Below are 27,270 nucleotides of genomic sequence, written 5' to 3'. Positions count from 1 at the left end.
TCTGAGCCAGCATATTAGGTTGAAACCAACTGAAGCACCTAAAATGCTTAAAAGTCAAAGTTATATTCCAAGGCAAATTTTACTCACCTGTACATAAGTCCATATTGGCTGACACTGTCATTCTTCGATCCTGATATCTTTTTTAGCCACTGATTAAACCGATCCTTGAGTAATGATGATCTTGGCACAATTTAGAAATGGAAATAAACATAAATGACTTATTCTGCAAAACCTTTTCTGAAAAATTGCTTTTATGGCCAGAACAAATAAAAACGTTTAAATTTGAAAAAAAAAACATTTTTGTTATTATTAAATGGAGTTGTATATATTACATTGGCAGGATTAGTGGTCAAATTGTGAAACTCAAGAACATTTTCATAATATTCATCACTTAAAAAGCACAGTAGCTAAATACTGCTAAACAGTTAATTATATAGACAAAAGTACTGAGCCATAACTTGCTATCAAATAATGGTAAAGAGGCTCTTGCCATCATTTATACACAAATGCTACAGCAACTTCAGGCAAGGGCAGACATACAGTTAAATGTGGAAATCCAAAGTTGCTGTGAGATATGCCACTCTGTTATTACTTGTGGGAAAACAGCATCTTGCTGTCTGTCTCACCATTGAAATGCATACATTTCAGTGGATACAAACTAAAATTGCCTCGAAGTTGTCTTGTCCAATTCAGTCTCAGTACACTAAGATAAAAGCAAAATACTGTGGATGCTGGAAATCTAGAACAAAAACAAAAATACCTGGAAAAACTCAGCAGGTCTGACAGCATCTGCGGAGAGGGATACAGTTGATGTTTCGAGTCCGTATGACCCTTCATCAGAACTAAGACATATAGAAATGAGATGAAATCTTTGGCAGTCTCATCTTGGTCTCCACCTATCACTGGCCCCCTATCGAGCTCTACCTGTCCCACCCATACCCCTCTACCAGCTTATATTTCATCTCATTTCTATATTTCTTAGTTCTGATGAAGGGTCATACGGACTTGAAATGTCAACTGTATCCTTCTCCGCAGGTGCTGTCAGACCTGCTGAGTTTTTCCAGGTATTTTTGTTTTTGTTCTGAGTCTCAGTACACTTTGACTTTGTCATTTTGTGATAAATGTTAATTACTACCAGTTAATCTCTTTTGCATGGAAAATTAGCTACTTTAAGTGTGGACAGCTTCTGGTTTTAAATTTTATTGGAGATTTTAAAAATGTAACATTTAAAATTTTACTTTTAAACTTCTCCTTTCCACCTCTTTTTTTTCCCCCTGTCTCTTAATCCAATCCTTCTTTTCCTCCAGTTCTTTCTGTACCTGATTTGACATTGAATTCACCCAATCTAATTGACTTCTTTCTCAGTCCTTGATCAGTTAATTTCACAATCCATCAATTTGATTAGTTCAGGAGATACACAGTTGCTTGCCCTGATCACTCCGATCCCAGCTGCCCAGTTTCCCTCGCTGCAACACTGGCCCTCATCTTGCAATGGTAATGGCAGCAAAACGGTCAGCATTCACTGTCACTACTCCGCTGAAACGGAAAGCAACTTGGGGAGTTTGCACATGTGCAAAGACTAAGAATCCAAAGTTCAAATGTCATTCGGCCCAACTAATCCATGATAGTGCTCATGCTCCACTCGAGTCTCCTCCCATCTTTTCTCATCTAAATCTACCATTGTAACCACCTTCTCCCTCATATACTTGTTTAGCTTTCCCTTAAATGCTATCGGTAGCGAGTTCCACATTCTCACCACTCTTTGGGTAAAGAAGTTTCTTCTGAATTCCCTATTGGATTTCTTGGTGATTATCTTATATTGATGGCCTCTCGTTATGCGCTTTCACCATAAGAATATGCTCTCTATCAAAACCTTTCATAATTTTAAAGACATCTATTAGGTCACCCCTCAGCTTTTTTTTTAAGGAAAAAGAGGCCCAGCCTGTCATCCTTTTCTGATATATATACACCCATATTTCTGGTATAATCCTAATTAAATCTTATCTGCACCTTCTCTAGTGCCTCCATAGCCTTTTTATAATATGGCTACCAGAGCTGCACGTGGTACTCCAAGTATGGTCTAGCCAAGGGCAGAATCGTTTGTACCTGCTGGCGTCGGGCATTCTTGGTGGTGTGAGTGGACACTATGGCAAAGCGCCCAAAAATTGGTTTCCTGACGTTGTGAAACCAGTTTGCGATCGTCCGCTCAGCCAGTCGATGGCAGGCAGCGTTACCTGGCATTGGATGCAGGGAACCTCATTGTAATATGTCTACATATAATTATAAGGCTAGCCCGCCAGACTCATTTCCCATGATTGCATGTCGAAGTGTTTCACAACTGCACATAAGTGACGTGCACCTGGCGAGCTGCACTTTGCTCGGGGCTTTGAGGTTTGTTTGCTTATCTTGCTTCGGGCAGCACTTGCAGTCATCAGCACCAGGCTTTGCAGACACCACCACATCACTTTTAGTGGGGGGGCTTACAGGCAGGTCTCTGCCTACCAGACCAGCCATAAGGCTTTGCACGGCTGCAGGGCTAGGCTTGCTTGGGGAAGGAGTAGAAGTGGTTTCAGGCAAGGGAAGAGGCTGCAGGGTGAGGGCTGTACTGAGGAAGGGGGGTATCCCAGGGTTTGTGAGGGGGCACAAGTTGATCTGTGCAAGTGGTCTCAAGGTGATGAAGGCTGAGAAGGCAGTCACCAGAACAGATGAGGCCAGATGGAGATGTGAGGGTGTGTGAGTGGTGATGTCCCTTGAGGCAGCAACGAGTGAGATGCCAGTGAATGTTCTATGGGCTGGAGTGTATGAGTTTAAAGCGATGAGATGGTGGCACAGATGGATCATTCATCCTCTATTTGCATTGGATGGCCAACATCTTCTATGCAGCATTGGCACCAATCACCACTGCCATTGCCTCCCAAGCTGGAGCGGTAATGCAGCTGCCCCTCCTGCAGCCAGAGCGAGGGTAAAGGACATCATGGTGGGCCTCCACAGTGTCCAAAAGGCACTTGAGGGTCACAAAACCTGGGGGCTGCAGTCTTCTTGCCGCTTGGGCCATGTCTTATTTGCAGCCATCCTGGGCTGAAAGCACAGAGATATGTGCGTGGCTGGACTTTAAACTTGATACCTGACGTGATGAAGCAGCAAGGAGATGGCGAGGTGGGCGAATTGGAGCAGGCCCACCATGGAAACAGGAATTATGCATTCCTATGAATGCTTAATTAATGTGCTGGGTTTGGGGCAACACGGTGCGAGAAGCCGCCATTGCGGCTGGCCGGTAAAATGTCATTTTACTTGCCCACTACCATACTTAGTGCAAATCTGCGATGATTACGTCCCAAGGTTCAATACATGTTTAGCATAACATCCCTACTACATAACATCCCTAGCATAACATCCCTATTGTCATCAAACCCGCTGACAAGGGTGGTACTGTTGTTGTCTGGCGCATTGACCTCTACCTCGCGGAGGCTGAGCGTCAACTCGCAGACGTTTCCTCCTACCTCTCCCTGGACCATGACCCCACCACAGAACATCAAGCCATTGTTTCCAGGACTGTCACTGACCTCATCTCCTCTGGAGATCTTCCTCCCACAGCTTCCAACTTGATAGTCGCCCAACCTCGGACGGCCCGCTTCTACCTCCTACCCAAAATCCACAAACAGAACTGTCCTGGCAGACCGATCGTGTCAGCCTGTTCCTGCCCCACGGAACTCACTTCTCGTTATCTTGACTCCCTTCTCTCTCCCCTTGTCCAGTCCCTTCCCACCTACATCCGTGATTCCTCTGACACCTTACGTCACATCAACAATTTCCAGTTCCCTGGCCCCAACCGCTTCCTCTTCACCATGGATGTCCAATCACTCTACACCTCCATCCCCCACCAGGATGGTCTGAGGGCCCTTAGCTTCTTCCTTGAACAGAGGCCCCAACAATCCCCATCCACCACTACTCTCCTCCGTCTGGCTGAACTTGTTCTCACACTGAACAATTTCTCCTTTAACTCCTCTCACTTCCTCCAAATAAAAGGTGTGGCTATGGGTACCCGCATGGGCCCCAGCTATGCCTGTCTCTTTATGGGGTATGTGGAACATTCCTTGTTCCAGTCCTACTCCGGCCCCCTCCCACAACTCTTTCTCCGGTACATCGATGATTACTTCGGTGCTGCTTCATGCTCTCGTCGGGACCTGGAAAAATTTATTAATTTTGCTTCCAATCTCCACCCCTCCATCATCTTCACATGGTCCATCTCTGACACTTCTCTTCCCTTCCTTGACCTCTCTGTCTCAATTTCTGATGATAGACTGTCCACCAATATCCATTACAAGCCTACCGACTCCCACAGCTACCTCGACTACAGCTCCTCACACCCCGCTTCCTGTAAAGACTCCATCCCATTCTCTCAGTTCCTTCGCCTCCGTCGCATCTGTTCTGATGACGCTACCTTCAAAAACAGCTCCTCTGACATGTCCTCCTTCTTCCTTAACCGAGGTTTTCCATCCACGGTCGTTGACAGGGCCCTCAACCGTGTCCGGCCCATATCCCGCGCATCCTCCCTCACGCCTTCTCTTCCTTCCCAGAAACATGATAGGATCCCCCTTGTCCTCACTTATCACCCCACCAGCCTCCGCATTCAAAGGATCATCCTCCGCCATTTCCGCCAACTCCAGCATGATGCCACCACCAAACACATCTTCCCTTCACCCCCCTTGACGGCATTCCGTAGGGATCGTTCCCTCCGGGACACCCTGGTCCACTCCTCCATCACCCCCTACTCCTCAACCCCCACTTATGGCACCTCCCCATGCCCACGCAGAAGATGCAACACCTGCCCCTTCACTTCCTCTCTCCTCACCGTCCAAGGGCCCAAACATTCCTTTCAAGTGAAGCAGCATTTCACTTGCATTTCCCCTAACTTAGTCTACTGCATTCGTTGCTCCCAATGCGGTCTCCTCTACATTGGAGAGACCAAACGCAAACTGGGCGACCGTTTTGCGGAACACCTGCGGTCTGTCCGCAAGAAAGACCCAAACCTCCCTGTCGCTTGCCATTTTAACACTCCACCCTGTTCTCTTGCCCACATGTCTGTCCTTGGCTTGCTGCATTGTTCCAGTGAAGCCCAACGCAAACTGGAGGAACAGCACCTCATCTTCCGACTAGGCACTTTACAGCCTTCTGGGCTGAATATTGAATTCAACAACTTTAGATCTTAAACTCCCCCTCCCCCCATCCCCACCCCGTTTCTTTTCCCCCCCCCACCCGCCTTTTTTTTCAATAATTTATATAGATTCTTCTTTCCGCACCTATTTCCATTATTTTTAAATCTAAAACTAAAACCTTTAGTCTTTCCACCCCACCCCCACTAGAGCTGTACTTTGAATATCCTGTCTTGCATTCTTAATTAGCACTTTTCTCAGACAAAGACCACCACCTTCAACACCTCTTTGACCCTTTTGTCTCTGACATCTTTTGATTATCTGCTCACACCACACCCTCAATGTGTCTCTTCCCCCCCACCCACCTTAAACCAATTTATATTTCTCCCTTGTTGAAACTATGCTTCAGTTCTGCTGAAGGGCCATGAGGGCTCGAAACGTTGACTGATTTCTTCTCCACCGATGCTGCCAGACTTGCTGAGTTTTTCCAGGTAATTCTGTTTTTATTTTGTTTTGGATTTCCAGCATCCGCAGTAGCTTTTAGCTTTTTGTTTTTATCCCTACTTTTCAGTTCTATTCTTCCAAAAATAAAGCCTAGTGCTTGGTTTGCTTTTTTTTTTAAAACAAAAGGATCTTGCTAACCTGTGGCGCAACTTTTAGTTATTGATGTATTTGTACTCCAAGATCCCTTTATTCCTCCACCCAGCCTAGACTTGTACCTTCCAAGTTCTGTCAGAGGGTGCACTGTTGAGATCCCACAGGAAACTTTAAGCAATCAATAAACTGGTGAAAACACCTATTTTTATGCCATTAGTTTTGTTTAAAAACCCTTGAAAAAGTTACATCTGTTGAATGAGGTGTAACTGCATTTTTAACAGTGTACTAAGTTCATAATTACTGCTAAACACCCTCACTGGTCCTGAAATGCTAAATTTATATTTGCAGAATATCAGATTTCCCCATTATGGTAGAAAAAATTCCACATATTTTTAAAGTAATGTTCTACAGTTTGTTTCTGATATTTTAACTTCTATCTTAATCTAATCATCATAATTTATTTTACTATCTGAAAAATTAAATTGGTAACGAAGTATAATCAGTGTTTTTAACTTCCTGGTTAGCTGTCTGTGAAAATACTTCAGCTGCTTACCCTGCTTGCTGACATTACTATTGCTGGACGCCTGACGATCCCCTCGACTTGATGCCAGATTCAAACTGCATTGGCAAAGTTGAAGTCCATGCCATAGAGGTTGTTAGATCTCTGTGAGAAGCTTTGTTCGAGATCAGCGGCAACCACCATTGCTTCGCCGCTGACTGCAAAAACCAGCTCATTATCACCTCACATTTTCAGCAACTTCCCACACAAAAAATTTAAAAACCCTAAATGGGCAAGGACAAGTTAGATGTCCTGCCACAGAAAATTAAGGCGCAAAAGATTTGGGTTAGGAATTCTAGCACACAAGTGCAAATTAAAATGATGCAGTAAAACTTATTGCTTGGATCACCTAAAGCATTTATTCCCAATTCAATGCACTAAATTCCATCCCATGTCCTATCTCATGGACCTGCCATGACTTTTATCCCATAGAGTGACTTCATTCTTAACTACCTTTGTGTTTTTCATCTGATCATTTTGAACATTACCTTTTGTGTACATCGTCAGTCATGTTGCTTAAAAGAAAATCCTTGACTACGCACGTGTTGTCTAGCCATTCTATCAAACCAAGTCTTAAGAGAAAAATAACAATTATTATTTATGAAATGTCATAAAAATTATATGCTGTTTATAATGTTTTCTGCTATACAACATCAACATTAGAAAATACATCAGATAAGTTTTTGAAGCTGTAAAAATGTGGGTTGATTGAAAAGGAAAATCTAGTTATCATACATTTATACTATTTCAGAAATACAAAAGCTCTGGAAACACCACACTATGGAAGGCTTCCTCTGTTCAATATTTGTAATGAAATCATAAATGTGGTCTTTATACTTATGTTTATGTTTTGACTATAAACAGAAAATAAAGGGGATCTTTTCCTATAGATAAACAAGGATCTCGCAAGCAGTGGCATGCTCAGCTCCTATCCACGCTGTTGCATTTTAAATCCCAATGCTGCTGTCCTCAACTGAAATCTGCTGGGTGGGTATTTTTACTGCTGTTCTTTGGATCACCAGATCAAACTGGGATGAAGAAAGCAAAAGGAGAAACTACCATGGTCTATCTCAACCCACGTGAACCAAGGTATTTTTCTATTCTGCCACATTGTAAACTACTCCAGCTGCCTTAATTAAGGAGAACTGGTGATGAAAGGTTTGTGGAAAGGGATGAAAACAAATAAAATGGCAAGTAATCCCACTGATGATTGAGTTGCTAAGAACTCTTATTGAAATTACTGTAAAAAATGATTTGAAGATTGCAGTAATGAGGGGGGAGGTGGCAGCAAAGTGGTATTGTCACTGGTCTAGGAATCCAGAGACCCAGGGTAATGCTCTGGGGGCCCGGGTTTGAATCTGCGATGGTGGAATTTGAATTTAATAAAAAATCTGGAATTAAATGAAACCATTGTCGATTGTCGTAAAAACCCATCTGGTTCACTAATGTCCTTTACCTGGTCCAGCCTACATGTGACTCCAGACTACAGCAATGTGGTTGGCTCTTAAATGCCCTCTGAAATGGCCACTCAGTTCTCAAGGGCGATTAGGGATGGGCAATAATTGCTGCCCTAGCCATCCCGTAAAATGAATAAAAAATAAAATATAATTGTATTCACACTTAATGCAATATTTAAGTGTACATTTCAAGGAAGTAGATTTTTGCGTGAATTTCTTAAGAAATATATTTTTGGAAGAGATAAAGAATATTTAAGTAAAAACATACTTCACTTTACAAAAGGGTTGAATTAAGGTGAGATTTAAACCACTGTCACAAAAGGAGGAAACCAACCTATTCCAAAATATCTATACATTTAAGTCAGGACATGTCAGTTATTCGTGAAAATTTCCACAACCAAAGGGGTCATACAAGTTTCAAAACTATACTGTGGAAAAGCATCATTCTGACTGATCTGATGGTATTAATGTCCCTCAGGATAAATGTGGGGTCATTCAGCAGATGTTTAATTTCAATTATTCAGAGCTGATGCTTGGTATTGTTAGAATGACTCAATTTCCAAGAATAACCATTTTTGATTTAATTTAATTGCTGTACCTAGATGTCATAGGAATGACTTGATAAGTCTTCAGTTGCAAGCTTCTTTGACTGCAAGCTGCATCCTGAGAAAGGATAATATTCATGATGTCAAAGAGTTGCTCGATTCGCTGATCTTGCCGTAAATCTTCACCACCCTTCACAAGGAAAGGATATTCCTTTTCATCATTGCCACGAATTATCAGGCGTTTTGGCTTCCTTATAGAGCTCATAACTTTTATCTAGGTAAAATCATGGAGGCAGTAATTAAAATACATTCATATTATTACCACTGGAGTGAAAGTGTGCGTGCATGAATAGAATGTGGTACTGAATCTGGGACACAGTCATACCTACTACTGACTCTGCAAAGGTTTTACATTTAGATTGTTACCTCACAATAATTCCAAAATTAAGTATTAGCTGCAAATTCAAGTGAGGCTTTCTTATTAAGGAGTCTTGATTCTTTATTACTTGAATTGTTAATTCAACTATTGCAATTCTGATATAAAAGATATGTTTCTAATTAAAAATAGTTCCTGAACACATTTCAGCTCAGTGCAATTGAACGACTGTAAACAGGAAGTCACAAAAAAGCTTACCAGCATAGAAGTGCACTATCTCACTTACATTATCAGTTTTATATTTCTTTTACATGAGGCATACATTTATATGCGGTGCTCAGATAAAATGGCAACAGTGAAAGATAAAATGTACGTGAGGCTTGAACCTAGATACACTATATAGGTACAACCAGGTCATACAGCACCAAGTGCAGGTTCTTTTGAGGATTTCAGTAATACTGCTACATGTAAATGGTAAAATATTGAAGTTTTCAGAGTACATTACAAAGGTATAAATATAAAATATTTGGAATATAAAAGCAGAGTATGCGCTGCCAAAGAATTGATTTGCACTTGTCTTCCTTTTATCTAACCTGGTTGATGAGGCCATTAACCAATTTGTAACAAAAAAACTAGTCCCAATATTAACTCAGCTGGTCTCTCTACAGGTGCTGCCTGACTGTTGAGTGTTTCCAGAATTTTCTGTTTATGTTTCAGTTCTAGCAGCTGCAGTTGTGTGCTCGGAACAGTTTCCAATAGTTTAGCGATCTTTAATGAGGTAGGATCACTGCATGCATTACAATTTCCTCAAAAAACCCCCCCACTAATTTAATCAAAATTTGTTTGCAGATAATTAAAAATTTAAAATAGTTCATACCCTTTCATCAAATCCTGTGATTTGCGCATGGTATTCTGGCATCGGCTTGGATTTACCATCATACTGTCCTAGATGGGAAAAAAAATTGTCATTGATGACTGATTTATTTCAGTTTCTTCATCTAAATGAAAAAAAAGGCTTTTTGGATGTTATTTATTTTCTCATAAACTTTCGAATTCCTCTGTTTTTATTCTTTCACGGGACGTGGGCATCGATGGCAAGGCCACCGTTTGTTGTCCATCCCTGGCTGCCCTTGAACCGAATGGCTTGCTAGGCCATTTCAGAGGGCAGTTAAGAATTAATCACATTGCTCTCCTGATCATGTAGGCCTGATCAGGAGAGAACAGCAGATTTCTTTCCCTAAAGGGTATTAGTGAACCAAATGACAATTGATGGTAGTTCCATTCCAGTTTTTTTTTAATCAACTGAATTTAAATCCCGCCATGGTGGGATTTGAACCCATGTGCCCAGAGCATCAGTCTGTCTCTCTGGATTACTAACCCAGTGATATTACCATTATGCCACCATCTCCCCCACTTTTTAATGTCTTCCACCCTATCAACAAAACTGACAGGATTGGCAAGTAATCTACTGCTAGGCCTTGGCCAAGTCACTCCTTACATCAATGCTTACAGAAACCCAGCTCACCAGAAAATTCTTCCTTCTTTTCTGTCGGAAAATGTATAACTTCCACTAGTTTTTTTCCTCTAAAATGCCACCAGTTGTGGGAAATGTCATAAGTGATTATGCTGATTGTAAACACATTGCACGTTGCAATGGGTGTCTGAGGTGGTGTCATCAGCAACAATGGCCTAAGATCAGTGAACCACCTATCACTTAATTTCTTTGCTTTTATTTCCCCTTCAGATTGCATGAAATCTTTATTACAAATTATACAGAGAAAGAAAATAATAGTGTGAAACAGGGTTTACAGATGACCAGGATCATAAAAAATACTCCTTCTTGGAACAAAGGGACAATATTCCATTTAAGTATTGAGTATTGTTGAAGAGAACTATAGCTTTTAACCTTTAAAGATTAAAAACTTGGCAAGCTCTCAATATTTGAGCAGACATGCAACAGGAAGTGCATTTTTGTCATTCTCTAGTCAATATTCATAAAGGCATTACAAAAGTTACTTTCAGCAAAGTTATAAAGATAAACTAAAAAGAAAAGTAATAAACAATTGAAAGAATAGTGCGTCAGGTTAAGAGGATGTAACTTACCAGGAATTTCTAACTCATTCCTTAGATACTCTGGCTTGAATTCGCTCAACCATGGTGAGTACTCTTTCAGGTTCCCAGGTGGCTGCAACCGTTCCTTTCTTATGCTTATGCTTATGCTATTCAGGATTTCCTTCTTTGCTTCATTAAATGTATTTAAATCCATGTCCAGTAGTTTTGAGCCTCCTTTTCCAAAATATTGATCAAAACTCGTTTTGAACATCTGAAGTTTTAAAAGCATGATGACAGAAGATAGTACCTTTTAGTACACACAATTGTGAAACAACTAAATACGTTCTGGTTGTACAGGTCAAGATAAAGGCAGACACAACAATTCTAAGATACCTTTAGATCTGAAATTAATACCTGCCATACTTTCAAAAATGAATAAAACTAATTACTAAGTCCATGTATAGTTTAAATTGAGTCACGCAAATCACAAAGATACAAGGTTTAGTCTCTAGCCTGTGCTAAATTAGATGATTAAGGATGCTACAAGAAGTCTGATCACTCCTGGGGTGGGGTGAGGAAAGGTATGCACAAGTTTCTGCTCCCAATTTCAATCTAACAATCCCTATTAAACATTGGCACATGTATACATTGAATGGGGCAGGACTGGACTTGGCTGTGATGCCTCCTATAGTCAAATCGATGGATGACATTCAAAGTCTAGGCTCACCCCACTTGGGGTACCTGGATGCCTGATACCAATGGAACCAGAGCAGAAAAAAACTTTAACACCTTCTGTAAGGATGAGGGAAAGAATGAAAACTGGCAAAGCAGGGAGAGGGGGAAATATAATGTATAATGATGAATTCTAGAAACCAAAAGATACTGTTAGGATGTTGAGAAATTATATCATTCATGACCAACCACATAAGACAGATGGAAATGTAGTTAAATCTGTTTGGAACTTTCTAAATGTGAACCCTGCTGGGTACAATCTACCTTCTCAGGATCATCAACATTTGGACTAAACTTTTTAACCCATCTTAAATTTTTATCTTTAACACCATTTGCTGGATGGATGGAGCAGGGATCTTGCAGGTAGCCAATACTACTTTGCCCTCAGAGTTTCCTCTCTGTCAAATTGATTGACAGGCAGGTAATTGTAAATGTTGCTTCAGCATTTGGGCACTAGTCCTGGCAGCAATAGTTGACCAATGTGTTGAGGCCAAGATCAGATGTAGGGAATAAAACAATAAAAACAAAATAATAGCCCTTTCCCCAATCAGATCCAATTCCAGAAGTGAAAGAATAGCTTCCAACTTGATTTTTTGGACATAAAATGAACTGATTAACTTTCACAAACCGTAGCATATCTTGTCCTGAATGCGCCAATTCCTGGAGAATGCAAAGATGCTAAATTTGAGTACATCTCATCATACGTTTTTTTCAGAAGCTTTTTATCTTTCACTTTCTTCTCTAGTTGATTCTCGAACTCGTTAGCCCAGTCCTTTTAAAGAACAAAAATTTGTTTTGTTATTGATTTGTACGGTATGAACTATTCTTAAGAAGTGTCTGAATCCTGAATATTACCTTAAAGAGCAAGTCTGGATTACTGAGCTGTTCTAAGGAATGAATGAAATTTTCTACCACTCCCCCTTTATTCAGTTTACTTTTCAACCTGGAGAGAAAAACATAATGTTCATGAAGATTCCCTAGATCAACGTAAACAACTCAAATTCACATATCACGTGTTACGTCAACAAACATAAACAAAAAACAAAGGGTGGGGAGCCTGACTAAAGTCATCTACTTTACCATCTTCACATTTGCAGTCAATCTTACCCTTCACAAACCCATGCTCACACCAATGGCCACTTACTTGATCTCAGGATTTCTCTCTACTTCTTCAATCCCACCTTTTGAATAAAAAAAGGTGATTCTTGGCCATTTTCTTGTATATTTACCACCCATATCCTACTCGGCTAATCGCATGATCCCCAACACCCCCCAAAAAATAAGCTTCTGCATCTTCTACGAATTCATACTTCAACTTCCAACTTTTTCTCTTCGGGTCTACTTATGCTATCACAAAGCCTCAGCCACTATCAAATGTTCTCTCACCTCTTCCTTAAATGTCCTGCTGATTTTCTGGTGCAGTTCCCATCTTAGCTCCTTCAAGAAACTTGAGTGGATCTGGCGTAAAATTTATTTGTGGAAAACTGTTTAGGTATATCCCGTCCACAAAATGCAGAACAAATCCAATCTAGCCAATTGTCAACCTAACAACCTACTCCTGGTCATCAGTAAAGTGAAAGTCAGGTTGTCAAGCAGCACTTGCTCACCAATAACCTGCTTTCCGACGATTTGGTTCCACTAGAACCATTTTGCTCCAGATCTCACTACAATCTTGGTGTAAACATGGATACAGGGGCTGAATTCCAGAGGTGAGGCTGCTCTTGAAAACGAGACAGCATTTGACCAATGTGGTACCATGAAGTTCTACTAAAACTCATCATGGAAATAGGAGAGGTGGGGGTGGTTGTGTGTGTGTGGCGGACACTCAGTGGTTAGAATCATACCTGGCACAAAGGAAGATGATTGCGTTTGTTAGAGGTCAATGATCCCAGCCCCAGATCATCCCTGCAGTATTTCCTCACCATCGACCAGAGACTCAACTGGACCAACCAAATAAATGCCATTGCAACTAGGATAGGTCAGTGGCTAGGTATTCTGCAGCAAGTAGCCCACTTCCTAATGTCCTGATCACCCACAAGATGCATGTCAAGAGCATGATGGAATACTCTGCATTTGCCTGGATGGGTGCAGTTATAACAAAACTCAAGAAGCTTGACAACATCCAAGATAAAGGTGTCCTATTGATCAGCATATCGTCTACTGGCCTAAACATTTGCCCATTCAACCACCAGGGTGCCACATCTGCAGTATATACCATATATAAAATGTAGCAACTCAGCAAGTCTTCTTTGGTGGCAACTCCAAAATTTGCAACCTCCACCACCTGGATCCTGGATGGGCTAGGGTAATAGGAACATGGGAACATCATTATTTCTAAGCTCTCCAAGTCTCTCAGCATCCTGACTTGGGACATATATTCTCAATCCTTAATTATTAGATCAATATCCTGGAACTCCCTACCTAACACTGTGGGCGCATCTTCACCACGTGGACTGCAGCAGTTTAAGAAAAAGTGGTTCATCACCACCATAACGTGGGAAATTAAAGAAGTGCATTAGGCCCCACTTGCCTGGATTAGTGCAACTCCCACAACACTAAAGAAGCTTGACACTGTCCAGAACAAAGCAGCCTGCTTGATTGGCACCACATCTACAAACATTCACTCCCTCCGCCACCTACTCTCAGTAGCAGCTGTGTGCACCATCTACAAGATGCATTGCAGGAATTCACCAAGGCTCCTTAGACAGCACCTTCCAAACCCACAACCACTGCCATCTAGAAGGACAAGGGCAGCAGATAGATAGAAACACCACCACCTGGAAGTTCCCCTCCAAATCTCTCACCATCCTGACTTGGAAATATACCGCAATTCCTTCACTTTCACTGGGTCAAAATCCTGGAACTCCCTTCCTAACAGCACTGTGGGTGTACCGACACCACATGGACTTTAGCGGTTCAAGGAGGCAGCTCACCATCACCTTCTCAAGGGCAACTAGGGATGGGCAATAAATGGTGGTCCAGCCAGTAAAGCCCACATCCCGTGAATGAATTTTTAAAAAGTTGCTGGGCCTTGGCAGCAACATCCACACCTTGAGAAAAAGTTTTTAAAAATTGTTGCTGAATTTGGTTGAATTATGTTTGAATTTCTTTCGTCCAACTTCTGTTCTGCCCACCAACACTGGCCTCTGTCACTATTGGACTCGGTCTATGATCTGTTATCCTACATTGCCCCCTTGGCCTCTCAGCAGCTTTCGGTAACGTTAAGGTTAAACAATCCTCTTCTATCATCTCTCCTCCATTGACCGGCTAATGGGACTGCTCTCCTTTCCAACCTGTCAAACTAAAATCAGCGCTTTGGCTTCTCTTCTTGCCCCACCAAGTCATACAAAAGATTATTACTCCCACTACCCCATCATCTTTCTCACCAATATGCTAACCCTCCTCAATATCATCCATAAGCTTATGTCAGATTGCATATGTCTGTTGATGACATATCCTGTTGTTCCCTTGTTGCACTTCTCTTGATGACAGGACTACAAACTCCACATTCAAATCATTACCAAGATACTTGCTTTCACATTTGTATGTCCACCTCTGTCCCATTACTGTTGAAGCCTTTATCCATGCTTAACCCCTCCATTTCTCTCTACATTTATGAAGCTCAAGAAGGAAGTTTATCTGTATTATTAATTTGTTTTTCCTAGCCCTCTGTAAAAGTGCCTTGGGTCATTTTCTCTGTTACAATTGTTTGCAAGTGCAAGTTGTTGTTAAATGAGATTAAACACTCCACAGAGATGTCACAAAATTCAGATTCATTCGAATCCTCCAAAAAGCATTTTTGCAAAATGCAATGATTTCCTACTTTACTGTAAAGGTCTTTCAGTAAAAAAGTGGGTGACAGGACAACAGTATTTCTTTTTACCTCTCAACAAAATCTTTGTTCTTTTTGCCATTTGCAGATGGTTCAAAGCCATAGTTCTCGCTGCTGATCATAAATGGGTATACAATAGCCTGTGGGTAGGAATCTGCAATCTCCTCTATGATGTGGTGTATGACACCAGCCTCTTTTTTGTCAAGTGCAGCCATCATTTGACTAATCCAACCAATGAACTGCCAGCATGGAATGGAAGACACCTGATGAATGTTCCAGAATAGTTATCAGAATATCATCCTTAATTTACAAACTAAGCAAATACTTCAATTTAAAAATTTACTTTCAAATCAGTTCTATAATGGAACGTTCCGCTTGCCAGTTTAGGTGACTGGCTTGTCAGCTATTTATCACAAAACAGAGCAACATTATTATAAATAACCTCCGATCAAAACTGCTTCCATTGATATTTGCTATACATTTAAAATTGGAAAATGAAACTGAAGAAATTGCCTCCAATTTTTGTCATTTAGTGCCTCTATTCCTGGTGACACAATATACAAGTATTATTTTAAAGATTATTTTCTTTTTGTTTCAAATCAAATTGCAAGCTTTGGTATAGAAAAATTAAAGTTAAAATCATCTTTATTAATTCCCCCTCAAAAACTAGCCCATTTATACAATTAAAGTAAAAGTCATTAACTCCACTGGGTGACCAATGTGAGAAATGGAAAATATAGTATTCCACTGCTGCAGTAGGGGCTGCTCTTTTTTGGTTGGGCATGAGCAGAAGGGAGAGCACTTGAGTCAGTGCTATCCTGGCATGGATACTGGGTATGCAAAACAGAAAATGCTCAATTCCCCAGCAGTTAAACCTCCACTTTAATAAACAAAAGGATTCATTTAAGGGCTTCAGTCTCTGAATTACTTTCAATTCAAGTGAAGTACTGATTAATAAATTCCCATATCTATACCAGTCAGCTCCCAGCAACTTTTACAGAAACAGAAAATGAATTGTAAAGAGTAAACAAATTTTAAACTAAAGTTAGAAACAAATAGCTACAGTATTTCTATTCATGGAATCCTCCTTGCACACACCCCCCACCCCCCCATAAAATCAGAATTTAATGTTTGCTGCAAACTATGTGGTGCTATTTTAAAATAATTCAATGTCGTATGGTGCAGCAACTTGAATTCCGATAGACTTTGCCATATTTTTGGACAATGGCTCCCATAAGGTGAATCTCAAATAGCTGCTGTTCAGATGAAAATAAACCTATAGGATCTTTTATAATTTGTGGTTCGGAAGACACTTTCTTAATGATGTGTTCTTAATCATCCTGCTCCTCCTGAAGTCAATAATTTTGCTGATCTGTTGGCAGTAGCACATTTGTGTGATGAGGTCATGACCCAACATCATGACAGCATCACACACATTGACATTTTCCTTGCATATTGGATCCAACTTGGTCTTCACCTGTTGTTCACTGCACAAGCACTGCCCAAAGTTATTGTAGCTAGTAGTATTCAAATCCATGGAATGGTGGATACAACAGACAGTCAGTTTACAGGGAGAACAATTAAACACTAGAAAGATAAATGGGGAAGCATGGGGCAGTCAGCTAGGTCTCCCAAGACACAACTTAAAATAGAAGGGCAGTTATGGAGCAGCAGGTTTCTGGATGTAGCTGCAACAAACTGAGTTTTTCAATCTCAGTGATAAGGACGTTGGGAGGTCTTGATTGGAGGTCTCATGCCTTCCAACAAGGAGGGATGATGATTGGAAAGGGTAGTGGGCTAGGGGGAGGGTATTATGTAGGAGAAGAGTTCGAGTCACCTGTAGGTCACGATTAAATATTTTAGCACTTGATTAGTGAGAGCTTGTCTACAGTATCCATTGACAACAACAGGGGCTAGATTTTGAGGTCGTCGTGGTGGGGGGCCTGGGAGTGGCCAGGAAATGGTCTGCTGCCCGTGATTGGCCCTCGACTGCGATTTCAAGCTGGCAGGCCAATTAAGGCCCGCCCAGCGTGAAACACGGCTCCTCACTGGTCAGGAAGGGCCTAGTGGGGGCAGGTGCCCATCAGCCGCTGGGTCTAATGGTGACCTGGCGGTTGGTTTAAAAATGGCCCAGGCAGCTCCTGGAAGGTTGCCGCGGAAGAACGTCTGTTATGCGTTAGCAAACTCAAGTGATGGAGTCGAGTGTGGCTGGAAAGCAGGTTGGGTGGGCACTCATCCCCCCCAACTTTTCGGATGAGTGCCCCGCCGTCCTCCTGGGAGAAAGTGGCTGCCAGGAGGGATACCGTTGTCCCCAGAGACAGGAGGGGGAGGCCACCGCACCTCACCAAGAAGGCATGGGAGGAGGTGGCAGTGTCGGTGAGCAGCCATGACATGGTGCAGCGCACATGGATGCACTGTCCGAAGCGGTTCAATGACCTGCTGCGTTCAGGAAGGGTGAATACTGTGTTAGCATGAGTCAGTGTGCAGAAGTGTTAAGGTGTGGCATCCCCCTGTGGGCCTCAGGGGTGTTAGAGTCTGAGTGCCAACTTTCAATGACGCCAGAGCTGGCCAAGGGGGTTAGCCCTGGCTGCTTGTACTGAGTGCCTTGAGGCTCGAAGGCCACGAGTCCGATATGCCCTGTGAGGTGTCCCTCAGCTGGGGTTGGCCAGGCTGCAATGGCGCTGCAGGTAGAGAGTGAACTAATCAATGCCCCTCTATCCTTTCAGGAGACGACAAGCCATAACCAAGCAGAGAGGGCATGTACAGGCAGTGGCCTGCCCAACCTCCTGCTGCTCAGCTGGTTTGAGCAGGACGCCCTCGAGCTCGAGAGCCGGCACACTCCCCGTGCAACCGGGCATGGAGAGGTGGGGGTACCAGACGAAGGTAAGAGCACAGTGCACAGAGGTGAGTGTCTCGGATTGTGCCAACCTTTCTCGCGTAGTCCCTTCATTGATGGGAGCCTCGAACCTGGAGTCCACATTGATCACTGAGAGACAATGGCGCTGTGATACAAATCTCCACTGTCTCACCAGGGTGCCTGGCATGCACAGTGAGAGTGTGATGACTTTAACTAATGACATGTCCTTGTTCTCCCTTTTAGATTCGCCAGCACGCAGTCGCTCTGTGGATCCCCAAAGGTCCACCCTCACGCCGGAGGACCATGGGGCGTCGCTTGCACCTACGTCACACCCGCTCAGATACTAGCACCTCGGTGGGCATTAGGTCGGTAGCTAGAATGTCAGTGCACATTGGTGAGGGCCCTTCACACTCGCTTGAGGTGCAGGCAGAGGCAGAGAATGCCCAGGGCACTGGCAGTTGGAGGACTGCTGGGGGCCAGTACAATGCTCAGTCAAAGGCAGATGATGAGCCTCTGGAGTTGTCCATTAGGTGCTGGATGTTCAGCAGGATGTGCGGGAGGATCTGGCGGAGATCCATACGAGTATGTGTGCCATGGTCTCCATTGTGGAGGAGTTCATGCGGACCATGTGAGCACTGCGTTGACCCTCATGGCCGAGTGCACTGCCTCCTCCATTGAGGGAGTGGCAACTTTCATGGAGAGGCAGCTCTAAGGACAGAATGAGGGATTCCTGGGGTTGCACTTGGACCTGCAAGCCCTCACATAGGCACTGACCTGAGGTGGGTCAGTGTGGGTGATGGGTAAGGCACCCAGTGTCCCAGCTAGGTGCCTGTCCATCAGTGGTGAACAGGGAGGTCCAGGGTGAGCTCACGTTGGTGCATGAGCTGCTTGTCATCTCTCAGGGTTCCGCTAAGGGCGTTTTGGATGACGGCAGCAGCTCCTCCACCAGTGACCATCGCATCTGATGAGACTGCAATGACTGGGGAGATGCCAGCTGTGGCACTGGCCACTCCCTCCCAGGCGGGGCCGGCACAGGCTCCACTGACCAGAGGACAACTGCCAAAGTCATCAAGGTCAACAAGACAGCAGAGTCAACAGGCTGTCTCCAATGTCGGTGCCAGAGAGGGGGCACCTAGACTTAGCACTCGGAAACGTAAGTTAAAGGCACCTTGAGCACAAGAGGGACAGTTCACAGGTGATTTTCTGTTAATTTATATTTGGCTTATCGTTACTGGTCTGGGAATGAAGACCAGATAGGGTTATGTAAATTTTTTGGATTGTCAAAAAGAGATTAATTTTGTTTTTGTCGTAATGGCCTGAGCATGCTTCACCTTTTTATTTTTTTGGTGCAGGGTACGCCAGTATGTAATGATGAACAAGAGTGGCTCTAAACTTTATTAAACAGGCACTGAGAGGACTTTGGGTTCAAACGAAAGGGTCATTTCAGATATCCAGGATGGAGGCGGCAGCCCTGGCATGCAGCTGAAGCTGGTCTTTGGTAGCCTAGTTGAAGGAGCGCTGGATCAAGGCTTCCCTGCTGTCCCTGTTTCCAGGCTTCCCTGCTGTCCCTGCTTCCATGCCCTCAGTGTTCTCCTCAATGTGCTCTTCTTCCAACTCACTACTGGATCCATCATCTGTGGCCTCTGCAGCTGCTTCAAGATCTTCTTCCTCCAGTGGGTCCCCGCCTTGCCAGTGCCAGATTATGGAGAGCACAGCATGCAACCACCAACATTGACACTGTTCTGGTGGGGTATTGTAGTGCACCCCCTGAACGGTCCAGGCATCGGAAGCGCATCTTGAGAAGGCCTATGGTCCTCTCTATCACCGCCCTTGTGGAGGCATGACTCATATTGTAACGCTTCTCTGCCTCTGCTCTTAGATGGCGGAGAGGCATCATGAGCCACCTCTTCAATGGATAGTCCTAGTCACCCAGCAGCCACCCATCCAGTTGAGCCGGAGCACTGAAGAGCCTCGGCACCTGGGAGTGTCTCAGGATATAAGTGTCATTAGAGCTGCCTGGGTACTTTGCACAGACTCGCAGAATCTGCATCCTGTGGTCACACACGATCTGCACGTTCATGGAGTGGAAGCCCTTCCTGTTGATGAAGGCACCCAGTTCACCCGCTGGCGCCTTGATGGCCACATGCACAGTCGATTGCACCCTGGACACGGAGGAACCCAGCAGTCGCTGCAAAAGCCTCTGGCTCACTCAGCCTGGCTGGCCTTGTCCATATGGTAAAGAATAAAGGTCAGTACCTGCCTGAGCAGAGCTTCTGTCACCAGCTCGATGCAACTATGGACAGCTGATTGAGAAACTCCACACAGATCCCCCACAGACCCAGGGGGATAGAACTTTAGGGCCGCTGTGACCTTCAGAACCAGTAGCATGGGCGTCCACCCACACAGTAGGAGCTGATCTCAGGCTCAATCATCTGACAAATGGAAATCACTGTCTCCCTTAAGACGCGGAGCCTCCTTTGGCACTGCAAGTCAGACATATTGAGGTCGCTGCATCACCACCTACAAACCCTAGCAGCAGGATAATGGTGTCTTCTGTGGCCCCTTCCGCCTTGGACTTCCTGTTGGCCCTGCGCCCCTTGTGCCTGCGCCTCTCCTCCCCTTGGAAGCTGCATTGGGACACCTGGCCTCCTCTCCCTTCTACCCCTCTCTTCCTCCTCAGAAGAGATGCCCCCAGCAGAGACCACAATTCCCATACCAGATTAAGGGAAAGCTGTCCGATATCTGGAAGGGTCCACACGGTCTGAATCCTCCTGGGGCCTTGGAGACACCAATGAGTCCTGAAATGAAGCTCGGAAATGCCAAGAATGAAGCCCCAAACAGAGATGAAGCTGCCAAGTACCAATAAGTCACCAGTAGCAAACTATGTACCAAATTCCCCACTACTGACACTGGCAATGCTGCTGACCCGTTTTATCCCACCCGTGGATGAGGTTTTTGATAATGTTAGCTGGCCACATGCCCGACGAGCACAAAATCGCACGGGCAATGAAAATTTGGCATCAATTGGCTTTTTAATGGCATTAAGAGGCCTCTTAATTAATGGTGGGCACAGCTCCAGCACCCGCCGGCCAAAATATCACACAAGCGCACGATAACGTCAGGATGCTCACCCAACGCCATCGCACGCTATGTAACACCCGACTGGGCCGGCACGCATCCACTTGCGGGGCGTCGAATTCTGCCCCAGGTTTATGGCAGAGGAATATTCTAAAAAGGAAAAGCTAAGAAAATAACAGATGTTAAAAAAAAATCTGCTTTCTTCAGCCAGCACCAGATGAATCTTTTTCTAATTGAACTATGGGATGTGCATGTCGCTGGCAAGAGCAGTATTTATTGCTGATTCCAAACTGTCTCAAGAAGGTGTGGCAAGCTGCCTTATTGTGCCGCTGTAGTCTCTGTGGTGTAGGTGCATCCACAGCGCTGTTAGGGAAGGTTCCAGGATTTTGACCCAACGACAGTGGAGGAACAGCGATATATTTCCAAGTCAGATGGTGTGTGGCTTGGAGAGGAACTTACAGGCGGTGATGTTCCCATGCGTCTGCTGCCCTTGACCTTCTAGATGGTAGAGTTTGCGGGTTTGGAAGGTGCTGTTGAAGGAGCCATGATGAGTTGCTGCAGTGCATCTTGTAGACGGTACACACTGTTGCCACAGTGCATCAGTGGCGGAGGGAATGAATGTTTAAGGTGGTGGATGGGGTGCCAATCAAGCACGTTGCTTTGCCTTGGATGGTGTTGAGCTTCTTGAGTGTTGTTGAAGCTGCACTCATCCAGGTAAGTGAAGAGTATTCCATCACACTCCCGACTTGTGCCTTGTTGATGGTGGACAGGCTTTGGGGAATCAGGACATGAGTTACTTGCCACAGGATTCCTAGCCTTTGACCTGATCTCGTAGGTAAGGTATTTATATAGCTGGTCCAGTTAAGTTTCCATTTGATGGTAACCCCCAAGTAATCATCCATGATGGTGGGGGATTCAGTCATGGTAATAACATTAAATTTCAAAGGGGTAGATTAGATTCCCCCTGGTTAGGGAGAGTCATTGCCTGACACTTGTGTGGTGCATCTTGTAAATGGTACACACTGCTGCCACTGTGCATCAGTGATGGAGGGAATGAATGTTTAAGGTGGTGGATGGGGTGCCAATTACTTGTCCCCAATCAGCCCAAGCCTGGATATTATCAAGGTCTAGCTGCATAAGGGCACAGACTGCTTTAGTACGATAAGTGGCCAGATTGGATTTGTCCTGCTTTTTGTGGACAGAACATACTTAGGCACTTCTCCACTTTGCTGGTAGAAGCCAATATTGCAGCTTCGCTGGAACAATTCAACTGGGGAACAGCTAGCTCTGGAGCACAAATCTTCAGCATGACAGCCAGGAAAGCTTTTGCTGTATCCAGTGCACCCGGCCTTTTCCTAATACCATACTGAGTAAATTGAATTGGCTGATGACTGGTTTCTGTTACAGTGAGGGTCTCGGGAGGGGGCCAAGATGGATCATCCATTTGGCACTTTGGGCTGAAGATGGTTGCGAACGCTTCAGCCTTGACACTCATGCTGGGCTCTGCTATCATTGAGGATGACGATGTTCATGGATTCTCCTCCTCCTGTAGTTAATTGTCTACCACTATTCACAACTGGATGTGAAAGGACTGCAAAGCTTTGAGCTAATCGGTTGATTGCGGGATCACTTAAGCTCTATTGCATGCTGCCTCCACTGTTTGACAAGTAGTCCAGTGTTGTAGCCTCACAAGGTGGTACCTCGACCAGGATTTTTTGGATGGTGGGGTTTCCCTTCCTGCCATCTCAAGAGTTGGCGGTGAACACATCCCCACCGATACTGGCCACCCACAACCATTTAACGCTCCAACCAGCATTAATTGACTGGAGATGGGAATTCTGCCCCTCACTCAGAGGGAATCCCTGCCTCAGGAATCTGTCAGCCAATCTGATTAGATTGGGAGTAGTCTAGTCTCCAGAGTCTAAGTCCAAGGAGTCCAGGACCAGGCAAGTGTTGGGGTCTCAGGATAGGGAGGGGAGGCAAGGCCTGGGTGGGTGAACAGAGTGGGGTGGGGGGTGTTGATGGAGCAGGGTCACTTTTCAGGCTTCCCTCTACCCCTGAACTCCTTCCACCAGCCCTTAAGTGGTCATCAATTGGCCACTTAAGGGACTCAATTGGGGCAAGGGTGGGCAGGCTATCCTAGGCCTTGCCCATCCCACGGTAAAATTGGAGAGGACGGTGTGGGTGGGAGCCTGGTGGGAAGGCCAGCTGAGGAATTTGACAGCAAAGCCCCACCCCATCTGCAAACCCAATGTGGGGGAAGGTAAAATTCTGCCCCTTATTTTTAGATGTGCTGCTCCTGGCATGCCTGCCTGCTCACTTCATTGAACCAGGGTTGATCCCCTGGCTTGGTGGCAATGGTAGAGTGAGGATATTCTGGTGCCATAAGGTTACAGATTGCGATTGAATACAATTCTGCTGCTGATGATGGCCCACAACACCTCAAGAATGAACAGTTTTGAGTTGTTCGATATGTTGTGAATCTATCCTATTTAGCACATGGTGGTGCTACACAACTTGTTAGCGGGTATCATTAGTGTGAAGATGGGACTTCATCTCCATAAGGACTGTGGGGGGTTCACTCCTATTAATACTGTCATGGACACATGCATCTGTGACAAATAAATTGTCACAGGTCAAAGTCTGGTAGGTTTTTGCCCTTGTTTTGGTTCTGTCACTGCCTGCTGCAGGACTCAGCCAGCTTGGTCAGTCGTGGTGCTACCGAGCCACTTTTGGTGATGGACATTGAAATCCTCCACTCAGAGTACATTGTGCTTTTTCTATCTCCATTGCCTCTTCCATGTGCTGTTCAACATGGTGGAGGAGTACTGACTCATCAGTTGTAGGTAGTAATCAGCATGAGGTTTTCTTGCGCATGTTTGACCTAATGCCAGGAGGCTTCATGGGATCTGGGGTCAATAGACACGACTCGCACTACCACTCCCTCCTAACTGCATGATCACCTTTACTGATACTAGTGTTTTATTCCAGATTTATTTAAGTAATTGAATTTAAATTCCACAGATGCCATGGTGAGATCTGAACTTCCGTCTCCAGACCATTCATCCAAGAGTCTGGAATACTAGTCCACTAGCATAACCAATAAGCTATTGTATTTTAAATTACATGCTTTTGTTCCAATGGCATACATTAATAGTGTAACAAGCAATAAATGAAAAATTGCACAAAGTAAATGGATTAAAAATTTGCACGCTGTGTCACAATGCCCCAGCGATATTCATATCGGTCTAAATTATAACAGTGACTGCACTTCAGAAGTACTTCACTGGCCGTAAAGCAATTTCAGGCGTATGGAGGTGGTAAAAGACATTATATAAACAAAAGTTATTTCTTTCTTTGGAAAGTGAATTAGCATTCTATGCAATCATCAAGATGCATTGTCACCAGGTCTGACCTTGTCTGCACCTGGTATTCATCAGGAGCAGGAACAAGCAGCCACAGCAGAGTGAAAGACATTGGGAACTTCAGGGTGTTTTTTCCTCCTTCCTAATCCACTTGCCAGGAGACTTCATGGGATCTGGGGTCAATAGTCAGGACTAGTACTACCACTCCCTAACTGCATGATCACATTAGATTATAATACATCATAATTATATCACACAGAAATACCACTATGTGCTTTTATTACATGGAATCTGGTGACATAGCATATTGACACTCCAGCACACTCAACTGGCATCCTTCTATTCCATATCACAAAGTGAACTGCGTCTCAAATGTGCCACTGTGGCAAGTCTGGGAAAAATGAAGGCAGCTTAGTCTAGCAGTGCCTTTGACAGACAGCAATAAATTGTCATTCCAAAGCATGCTGGCTGTCCCCTTGACAGGGAAGGGTGTGTGCCGTGGAAAAAGAAAGCGGAGCAATCATAAACAACTTAGTCAAACATGAAGAAAACAGTTTGCAAATCAGGCAAATTATTCCACATCTTTTGGTGATTATTTCATTAAATTAATGACTGCCATTCAGTTCCATGTATACTACCATATACAAAAAGTAAACCATGGTAGTTTTTGCGGCACAGATTTACTCCCTCAGCTGGATGAACAAAAACAAACTGTGACACTGCGTAAAAATACCCAAAGCCTGCAAAATCCAACTGTTAAAGCATTAATGAAAACAGCAGTCATCTGAGCAAGTACATACCCCTCTCGTCATGAGGTCCTGTGTCTCAGCTGGATATAATTCCACAATCTGTAACAATCTAGGGAATCTCAGTCTGGCTTCTCTCGAATTATACTTCAGCGCTTTTAACATATTTTCCACTATGCATGCTGGGAATGTCTGCAGCTCAGGGAAATTCACAACTGTAAGAAACATCAATTTATTTATTTACAAACATCAAAGAACTGAAAGTGCATGATGCACTAACAATGTATTTGTGATAAACATTACTCTGAATGTGAAAGCTGTAACAAATAGTGATGACAAACACATTTTGTTCCAACATAAAAGCAGGGCTCCTTACTAACTTTTGTGCACTGGTCACTCTCCTAAAGCCCAGTAGTTGGGTTGTCCATGTGGAAAATGCAAATGACTTTCAGGTCAGAAAACCATCTGGGGTTAAGGTCATGATCTTAAGACAAGGACAAGTCTATCACCACCGTCAACACCCCTTTGTCCTTTTGTCTATGACATCTTCAGCAGTCCCTTCTTTGCCTCCACCTATCACTGGCCCTCTATCCAGCTCTACCTGTCCCACACCCATAACCAGCTTATATTTCACCTCATTTCCATATTTCTTTAGTTCTGATGAAGAGTCATACGGACTCGAAATGTTAATTGTATTCCTCTCCGCAGATGCTGTCAGACCTGCTGAGTTTTTCCAGGTATTTTTGTTTTTGTTTCAGATTTCCAGCATCCGCAGTATTTTGCTTTTATCTTAGACAAGTCTATCATGCTGTGCCTCTGTTGATGCAATGGACCTACCAGAAAATCCAGATAAATATTTTCACAGAATCACAGAATTGTTTAGCACAGGAGGCCATTCAGTCCATTGTGTCTCCACCAGCTCCCTGAATGAACATTTGCTTTTATCCCTGAATGAACAGTTGACCTGGTGCCATTCCCCTGCTATCTCCCTGTAACCCTTCACATTCTTCCTTTTTGGATAACAGTCTAATTCTCTTTCGTATGTCTCAATTAGGGAGAGGTGTTGGGATAGTGGTATTGTCACTGGGCTAATATTCCAGAGACCCAGGGTAGAGCTCTGGGGTCAATAGTCAGGACTTGCATTACCAATAATCACCTTTACTGATACTAGTGTTTTATTCCAGATTTATTTAAGTAATTGAATTTAAATTCCACAGATGCCATGGTGAGATTTAAATTTCTGTCTCGGGATCATTCATCCAGGGTCTGGATTACACGTCCATTACATGACCACTATGCTATGGTATTTTAAATTACATCTCTGCTATTCTTTTGTTCCAATGGCATACATTAATAGGGTAACAAGAAATAAATGAAAAATTGCACAAATTAATAGTGCTATGCTTTTGTTCCAATGACCCGGGTTTGAATACCGCCGCAGCAGATGGTGAAATTTGAATTAAATAAAAATCTGGAATTAAAAGAGTAATGATGACCATGGAACCATTGCTAGTTGTTGTAAAAACCCATGTGGTTCACTAATGTCCTTTAGGGAAAGAAATCTGCTGTCCTTACCTGGTCCGGTCTACATGTGACTCCAGGCCCACAGCAATGTGGTTGACACTTAAATGCCCTCTGAACAAAGGCAATTAGGGATGGACAATAAATGCTGGCTTAGCCAGTGATGCCCACATCCCATGAAGGAATTTTTAAAAAATTGAACCTGCCTCCACCATACACTCAGGCAGTGCATTCCTAACCACTTGCTGCGTGAAAAATCTTTCCTCATGTCATTTTGGTGCAACACCCCTACTTTGTACTCCCTAGATGTTGTTTTTATTTCAGATTTTGTGCATTTCCATTTTTTCCTTATATTTTGCATTTTCACAGCTCTTACAGACATTGCTTGCAAGTAAAAAAC

The 27,270-nt window shown here is 43.7% G+C and overlaps 1 protein-coding gene across 1 annotated transcript in view; it reads right to left on the bottom strand.

Moving 5' to 3' along the window:
* Nucleotides 1-27,270, bottom strand: part of prkdc (protein kinase, DNA-activated, catalytic subunit) — a 238,827-nt gene that overhangs the window by 20,704 nt on the left and 190,853 nt on the right. The window contains exons 73-81 of the mRNA XM_078540537.1: nucleotides 25,404-25,564; nucleotides 15,355-15,566; nucleotides 12,327-12,414; nucleotides 12,100-12,243; nucleotides 10,791-11,010; nucleotides 9,565-9,632; nucleotides 8,365-8,585; nucleotides 6,798-6,881; nucleotides 88-180 (exon numbers count right to left, since the gene is read on the bottom strand). Coding sequence (XP_078396663.1) covers nucleotides 88-180; nucleotides 6,798-6,881; nucleotides 8,365-8,585; nucleotides 9,565-9,632; nucleotides 10,791-11,010; nucleotides 12,100-12,243; nucleotides 12,327-12,414; nucleotides 15,355-15,566; nucleotides 25,404-25,564 — 1,291 coding nt within the window. The remainder of the gene's footprint in view (nucleotides 1-87; nucleotides 181-6,797; nucleotides 6,882-8,364; nucleotides 8,586-9,564; nucleotides 9,633-10,790; nucleotides 11,011-12,099; nucleotides 12,244-12,326; nucleotides 12,415-15,354; nucleotides 15,567-25,403; nucleotides 25,565-27,270) is intronic.

This window comes from Cetorhinus maximus, chromosome 4 (genome assembly GCF_964194155.1).
Source record: "Cetorhinus maximus chromosome 4, sCetMax3.hap1.1, whole genome shotgun sequence".
In the NCBI taxonomy this organism is placed as follows: Eukaryota; Metazoa; Chordata; class Chondrichthyes; order Lamniformes; family Cetorhinidae; genus Cetorhinus; species Cetorhinus maximus.
This window is presented reverse-complemented; position numbering and strand designations above follow the sequence as displayed.